Raw genomic sequence first — 8,467 nt, 5'->3', positions numbered from 1 at the left:
TTTCTTTTCTCTAAAACAACTTTGGTCCTTTTAATTTTAATGGAAGTTGATGGGTGAAGATCAGTCTCCTGTATTTTTTTCCAGTCTCCTGTATTTAAGCTTTAAGCTGTTTGTTAAATTACTGGCTGCTCTTTACTATGCTTCATTTTCCCTAATATTTGGTCAAAGATAGATTTCTTTTTTTTTTAAAGAACCACATCTCATCACTAAATCCAGAGAGGTCCCAGAATTCTCATTTCTATCAAGTCCCCATAGGATTCAGTTGTTGCACATCCAGAAATCATTCCATTTAATTTAATTTTGTTTTATTTTCACCCATCTTTCTGTCATCATATGCAGGTGAAGGTTTGGGAAATTTCCCCCTAAAAGTAGGGACTTTTCACTTAGGGTCCTTAACTTTGATTGCAGAATAAGAATTTTTGGACAAGTCATGATGGTTATAAAACTTGGAGTTTTATTGAGTAAGTAAGCAAACAGGCAAACTGACAAAAAACAGACAGAAAAGCAGAAAGGAGAAAGCACATGCTAACAGATTGTAGGTGCTCTCTGGAAGGGAGAGCAAGAGAAAGACACACAGCTCATCCATGATAGGGGTATTTATATGGTAAAAGCAGGGCGTCTGACTTCACAGTTTCACAAAAATAGAGGTTTTACCTTTGCTCTAATCTCTCCTGGTGTTCCTTTATGAGTTCCTGGATGTTTTGGGCTCTTTCTCCAGGTAAGACTGTATCTTGTCATAAAATGGATGCTTATCTTTGAGATAAGGAAGGTTGCTTAAGTTTTGGGGGGAACATTTCTCTCAGAAAGGCATACATCCTGCCAAACAAACGTTAATTCTTAGAGGGAGAAATGCATCTCTCAGGAAGGAATGCATCCTGTTGTCTCTCTCAGAGGCAAGGATAGTGCATCTGTGTTTCCAAATACCATGCTTCTGAGTTGCCCATTTCCCTCAATTTATCCTGCCTCATTTCCCCCTAAGACTTTGGTTCTTTAATCTTACAGAAAGTAAATGAATGAATAGCTCCGTATTTGCTATAAGCTTACTGTTGTATGGGAATTCAATCATGAGAAACAGTGTATTTTGAGAGATTGAATTGGGAGTCTTTATTGGAGAGCTGGTGACTGCAGGTAGACACTAGTCCCAAAGACCTGTAGCCCAGAAAGTAGCTTGGACACAGCTTTTCAAGACAAAAACCACATGTTTGGGGTAGAGATCCAACCCCCCACCCCACAAAAGCAGATCACACAGGGGAAAACTCAGGGACAAACAAAGAAAACCATATAGGGAAATAGTGGTGAGCAAAGCAAACCATGTAAGAAATAATCAAGGGTGAGCATTCTATATAACAAAGCTTTTGTGGGCTAAACAACATACCATCTGAAATCCCAAGAATGGCTTACCTCACCTATAGGCTTTCCCAGAGCTGGATGAAAAGCCCCTACCACCCACTGAGATGCCAAGATGGCTGTGAGACTAAGGTAATGTTATGTAGACCCATTTTCCACGGCTTACCTCATTTTACCCTAGTCTATGTTGTTTCGTTTCCAGTTAAGATTGAGCTTCATCATGAAATTCACAAACCAAAGTGTGATGTCAGAATTCCTTCTCCTGGGACTCACTGCCGATCCAGAACTCCAGCCTCTCATCTTCAGCATCTTCCTGTCCATGTACCTGATCACTGTGCTCGGAAATCTGCTCATCATCCTGGCTGTTAGCTCTGACCCCCACCTCCACACCCCCATGTACTTCTTCCTCTCCAATCTCTCCTTTAATGACATCTGTCTGAGTTCAACCACAGCCCCCAAGATGCTGGTGAATATCCACACCCAGGACCAGAGCATCACTTATGCAGGCTGCCTGGCCCAAACCTGCCTCACTTTGACTTTCTGTGGCTTAGAAAATTGTCTCCTTGCCGTGATGGCTTATGACCGCTACTTGGCCATCTGTCACCCTCTGAGGTACTCGGCCATCATGCATCCTGGCCTCTGTGTCCTGCTGGTCCTCTGTTCTCTTCTCACGAGCACAGGGCATGCCCTGCTCCATAGTCTGATGGCGTTGCGTCTGTCCTTCTGTCGGGATGTGGAGATTCCTCACTTCTTCTGTGAGCTCGCCCAGGTCATCAAGGTGGCCTGTTCGGACACCCTCATCAATAACTTCCTGGTCTATTTAGTGGGTGTCACATTTTTTGCTGTACCCCTCTCTGGGGTTATTTTCTCTTACATCCAAATTGTGTCCTCTATTTTGAGGATCTCTTCAACGGGAGGCAGGTCTAAAGCTTTCTCCACCTGTGGCTCTCACCTGTCAGTTGTGTCCTTGTTCTACGGGACAGGGTTTGGTGTGTACCTGAGTTCTGCCATTATTGGTGCTTCCATCAAGAACGTGGTGCCTTCAGTGCTGTACATGGTGGTCCCTCCAATGATGACCCCCTTATCTACCGCTTGAGGAATGTGGAGATGAAAGCAGCCCTGAGGACTCTCATTATAGGGTTCCTTTTTCGATGAACATGCCCTTGGTTCTAGGAACTGGCTTTAACAGAGTTTAAAATGAGAAGAGAATGGTGTATCAAAACCATCACTAAGCATTTTCTTCCTTCCTTCCTCTCTCCCTCATTCCTACCCTACCTCTCAATCTCTCCCTCTCCCTCTATCTCTCTCTCCTTCTTCTTTATCTCCTTCCTTCCTTTCTTTCTCTCCCTCCCTTCCTTCCTTCCTTGCTCCCTCTCTCTCTCTTCCTCTCTTTCTCTCTTCGTCTGTCTGTCTGTCTGTCTCTCCTTCTGTGCCAGGGCCTGGAGATTTGTCCTTGAGTTATATGTTCATGACTAGCACTGTACTACTTGAATTCCAGCTCCAATTTTGGCTTTCATGTAGTTCAATTGAGATTAAAAGTCTTATGGAGTATCTATCTGTGCTGCCTTTGAGCTGTAATTCTCTGACCCTCAGCTTTCTGAGTAGCTACAATTACTAGGGTGAGTCAATAACACCTGGCCAGAGGATGTAATTTGTTAGAAAAATAGCCAGGTGCTGATGGCTCATGCCTGTAATCCTAGCTACTTGGGAGGCTAAGATCTGAGGATCATGGTTCTGTTTGGGCAGGAAAAGTCCTTGAGACTCTTAACTCCAGTTAACCACCAGAAAAATTGAAAGTGGCACTGTGGCTCAAAGTGGTAGAGCACTAGCCTTGAGTGAAAAAGCTCAGGAACAGCACCCAGCCCTGAGTTCAAGCCCCATGACTGTAAATAAATAGAATAAAGAAAAGAGTTCCATGTAATGTGTTCAAGGTGTAAGAATTAAATATGAGCAAATAAAAAAGCCTAGGGAAGAAGAGAATGAGGAACATAACTTCTAGGGTCAGGCAATAAGACATCCTGAATTCTTTTTTCTTTTTTTCTTTTCTTTTCTTTTTTTTTTTTGCCAGTCCTAGGGCTTGAACTCAGGGCCTGGGCACTGTCCCTGAGCTTCTTTTGCTCATGGCTAGCACTCTACCACTTGAGCCACAGCTCCACTTCTGGCTTTTTCTGTGTATGTGGTATTGAGGAATTGAACCTAGGGCTTCATGTATGCTAGGCAAGCACTCTATCACTAAGCCACATTTTCAGCTCCCTGAATTCTTTTTTGTTTGACTCCTAATCTTTAAGGGTGGGATCCTGTAGGACCAGGAGGGAGACAATTATATTTCTTCTTAGCAAGGAGCTCTGGATATTGAATCCCCAGAGATTGAGGGACTGTAGCAATCAAAGCATGATAATGTCCCTACACATTGCAGTCAGGAATTCACTCCTTTCAGAGCTGGTCCTCCTTAAAAAGGAGCTCACAGTTTTGACGTGCACCTGTCATCTTCATCCAGTTAGACACCTCCATTATTCCCAGTGGAGGCGATGGTCAGGTAACTGCAAACTGCTGGAACCTTGTGTGTGTGTGGGAATCACATGGAGGTGCAGAGAGGAAAATATATGTGTATGAAGCAGATCCTGTGGCAGTCATGTTCTTGCTGGTCCTGGGGCTTGAACTCATGGCCTGGGCACTGCCCCTGAGCTTTTGTGCTCAAAGCTAGTGTACTACCACTTGACCCATAGCTTCAGTTTGGCCTTTTGTGGTTCATTGGAGATAAGAGTCTCACAGACTTTCCTACCCAGGCTGAACCATAATCCATGATCCTCAGATTTCAATCTCCTGAGCAGCTAGGATTATAAGTGTGAGTCACCAGTTTCTGGCATTCTGTTTGTTTCATAAATACATCATTGCACAGAACTTTGTATGAGGTAGGTGAGGGTGAAAAGGTGAGATTCAGAAACACTGCCTTCCATGACTACTTCTTTTGTTCTCAAAGCTTGCCAAATCTTTCATTTAGGAACAGCAGAGATAGACTCCCACTGTTGTCACTAGTCCCACTACTCAGTTCATTTTAAGAACTTCCAAGGAGTAATAATAAAATAATAAGGACTGGGAATGTGGCTTAGTGGTAGAGTGCTTGCCTAGCAGGCATGAAGCCCTGGGTTCCATTCCTCAATACCACATACACAGAAAAAGCTGGAAATGGCACTGTGGTTCGAGGTAGAGTGCTATGCTTGAGCAAAAGTAGCTCAAGGACAATGCCCAGGCCCTGAGTTCAAGTCCCAGGACTGGCACAAAAACAAAATAATAATAATAAAATAATAAGTCTCCACAACACATCGACTTCCTACTGCCCTCTCATTTGTCTTCTTACTAGAAGGTACCATGTTTGGAAGCCATAATTCCAGGAGTGATTTTGAATGGTATTTGTACTCATGTGTCTGCAGGTATGTCTGTCTGTCTGTTTGGATGTGGGCATGTGTTGCACCTGTTTTTCCAGAAGAAGCTGTTGAGATTAGAAAGAGGAATTGTGAAACTTTCATGATCATATAGAAACTGTAAATCTCTCATCTTGGGAGACATTAATAAAGCATGGATAAGAGAGTCCATTGAGGAGTCAGACCACAGAACTCTAGGCAGATTGCATGTGGTGGTTTATGCCTATAATCTTGGCTACTCAGGAGGCTGAGACTGAAGATCATGATTCAAAGGCAGCTTTGGCAAGAAAGGCCACGAGAATCTTATCTCCAATTAACCACCAACAAGCTACCAAGCTGTGGCTGAAGTTGGAGAAAGCCAGTCTTGAGCAGAACAACTCAGGGAATTTCTTGCCAGGGTTGACTTTGAACTACAATCCCCAGATCTCAGCCACTAAGTTGCTAGAATTACAGATGTGAGTCACTGGTACCTGGTTATATATATATATATATATATATATATATATATATATATATACAGTACATACAGTATATTTGGGTCTGGTCGTGGGGCCTGAACTCTGGGCCTGTGCACTGTCCCTCAGCTCTTCAGCTCAAGGCTAGTGCTCTACCACTTGAACCACAGCGCCACTTTCGGCTTTTTTTTCTTTTTGCTTATGTGGTGCTGAGGAATCGAACCTAGGGCCTCATGCATGCAAGGCAAGCCCTCTACCACTGAGCCACCTTCCCAGCCCCCTGGTTATATATTTATTTATAATACTTAATATTTTTATGTGTGTTGTGATAATAAAAAAGGTAGTCTTTCTGAGACTGATGACATGTAGTTATTTTTCTGATATTGAATCAAGTTGGTTGGCTATTTTCTACCATGTCTCTTGATGGGGATAAAAGATTATTTTATTCTTGGGTTGGAATTACTGTCAGCCTTAAACTAATATCTTTTAAAATGGGTCAAATATCTTGATGTAGACAGACACCAGTGGCTTATGCCTGTAATCCTAGGTACTCTGAAGGCTGAGATCTGAAGATCACTGTTCAAAGCCAGCCGAGGCAGGAAAGTCTGTAAGATTTTTATCTCCAGTGAACTACTAGAAAACCAGAAATGGTATTGTAGCTCAAAATGGTAGAGTGCTAGCCTTGAGTGAAAAAGTTTAGGAACAGAACCCAGGCCCTGAGTTCAAGCCCCACAATCAACAAAAGAAATAAAAAAGGACCTTGATGTATGACTTGAGACCTTGACAACAAGAAAGGCTAGAACAAACATTGAGACATTTAAACAGAGGCAATAACTTCCTAAACAGGGCTGTAAGAACTCAGAAAATATATAGGGATTTCATAAATGGGATTACATTAAAAATCTTCTGCACAGCTGGGTGCCAGTGGTCAAGAGGCTGAGATTTGAGGATTGCAGTTCGAAGCCACCTGAGCAGAAAGGTCCTGTGAGACTCTTATCTCCAAAAAATTACCTCAGAAAGCTGATGCTTGCCTCAAGTAGTGGAGTGCTAGCCTTGGGCATAAAGAGGCTCAGGGACAGTGCCCAGGCCCTGAGTTCAAGCCCCAAGACTGGCAAAAATATCTTCTGCATGTCAAAGGAAACAATGTACAGACTCAAGAGGCAGTACACAGAATGGGAGCAAATCTCTGCAAGCTATTTATTCTAGGATCAATATCCAGAACTCAAAAAATTAAACACTGCAAGAACAAACAATCCAAAGAAGTGGGCAAATTAAATACTTTCTTAAACAAGAAGCTGTATATTTATCTTTGTTGGGATGTCTGTCCTTGTGTGAATGAGTAGAGCACTCAGAATTCAGGTCCTCAAATTATTCTCTCTTTTTTTTTGGCCAGTCCTGGAGCTTGAACTCAGGGCCTGGGCACTGCCTCTGAGCTTCTTTTGCACAAGCCCAGCACTCTACCACTTGAGCAACAGCACCACTTCTGGATTTTTCTGTGTGGTACTGAGAAATCAAACCCAGGGCTTCATGCATGCTAGGCAAGCCCTCTATCACTAAGCCACCTTCCCAGCCCCAGGTTCCCAAATTCTGAGTGTTCTACTTTGTCATTTGCATCCTGAGCTCCAATACACTTGTCAGCTTTCCAAGAAGTCAGGTGGAAAAATCAGATCTGTGTGTGGACAGCCAGAGGAGAGAGGATAGCCCTAGATGCCTTTCCCATGTATTGTCATATTAGACAAAAGCAAGCTCTCTCTGAGTTTTCTCAATGTTCTGAATCTCATAAAAATTCATAAGAAATTCTCTTTCATGTCTTCACTTAATTCTACATATATAAGATATTACATTCTCATTCCACATAGTGGAGGTTGTGTTTCAACATAATCTTTTTGCAGAGAAATCAATGCACTCAACTTGAAGGTAACATTTGAATTGTTTCTATGAATATTATACAAGTTTATCTTCAAGATTTAACATCTTGTTCAGGCCCTGGCTTTTGCTGTTAGGGATATTAACAAGAACAAAGATCTTTTATCCAATTTAACTCTGGGATTTGATATCTATAATGTTGATGTCAGTGGTTAGTCAATATTTGAGAATCTCTTCATTTGGCTCTTTGGGCAGTATAAGATTCCTAGCTACACCTATCTGAGAGAAAGGAAGTCTGTAGCAGTACTTACAAGAACATTAGAAAGAATATTTGTCCAGATTGGGACACTACTAGAACTCTAATGGTTTCTACTGGTGAGGGTAAGAAGGATGTAGGGACTCCCATGGACTCCACTCCCAAGTTCCTTGAGCTGATCTGAAACTTTGGCAAAGTAGCAGAGTATAAAATTAACCCTAAAATAACAATGGCTTTCTGTATGCCAATAATGAGAAGAGCATGGCTGAAATCAGGAACGCAACTTATTTGTAATAGCCCTCCCCCCCCCAAATAAAATACCTAGGAATTAACTAAAGAAGTGAAGGACCTCCATGATGAAAAACTCAAAAACCCAAGAGTAAATTAAATCAAAACAAAGGAAGTAGAAAAACCTCCTATTCTCCTAGAATGGGAGGATTAACATCGTGAAAATGGCAATACTGCCAAAAGCGATCTACAAATTCAATGAAATACCTATCAATATACCAACCTCATTCTTCAATGAAATAGAAGAAGCAATAAAAAATTCATATGGAACAATAAAACACTCCAAATATCAAAAACAATTCTTAGCAGAAAGAACAGTACTGAAGAGTAAAAATACCAAACTTTAAACTCTATTACAAAGCCACAGTAATCAAAACAGCTTGGTGGCACAAGAACAGACCTCAGGACAAATGGAATAGAACTGAAGACCTAGAAACAAACCTGGAGACCTATAGCACCTAATCTTTGATAAGGGAGCAAAAACAAATAGGATAGAAGACAGACAGCCTCTTAAGTAAATGGTGCTGGAAAAATTAATCACCTGTAGAAAACTAAAGCTAGATCCGTATATATCACCCTGTACCAGAATCAACTCCAAATGGATCAAAGACCTCGAAGTCAAAGCAGACAGCCTGAAAAAATTACAGGAAGTAATAGGAGAAACTCTAGGACTCCTTGGCACAAGCTAAAATTTTCTCTTAATAGAGACCCAGAAACACAACAAATGAAAGGAAGGTTGGACAAATGGGATTACATGAAATTGCAGAGCTTCTGCATGGCAAAGGACATAGCTAGCAAGATCAATAGAAAGCCCACGGATTGGGAGAAGATCT

The 8,467-nt window shown here is 41.8% G+C and overlaps 1 protein-coding gene across 1 annotated transcript; it reads left to right on the top strand.

Moving 5' to 3' along the window:
- Positions 1-1,567: 1,567 nt before the first annotated feature.
- Positions 1,568-2,443, top strand: LOC105998761 (olfactory receptor 7G2-like). Its single transcript, XM_013033553.1, has one exon. It carries the CDS (start codon positions 1,568-1,570, stop codon positions 2,441-2,443), a length of 876 nt encoding a protein of 291 aa, XP_012889007.1.
- Positions 2,444-8,467: the final 6,024 nt, after the last annotated feature.

The sequence above is a fragment of the Dipodomys ordii genome, unplaced genomic scaffold, assembly GCF_000151885.1.
Source record: "Dipodomys ordii isolate 6190 unplaced genomic scaffold, Dord_2.0 Scaffold171, whole genome shotgun sequence".
Taxonomy (NCBI): Eukaryota; Metazoa; Chordata; class Mammalia; order Rodentia; family Heteromyidae; genus Dipodomys; species Dipodomys ordii.
The sequence above is the reverse complement of the archived record's forward strand: the minus strand, read 5'-3'. Positions and strand labels throughout refer to the sequence as shown.

Coding starts and splice junctions, on each gene's coding strand:
- LOC105998761 (XM_013033553.1), top strand. CDS start 1,568: ATGAAATTCACAAACCAAAGTGTGATGTCAGAATTCCTTCTCCTGGGA.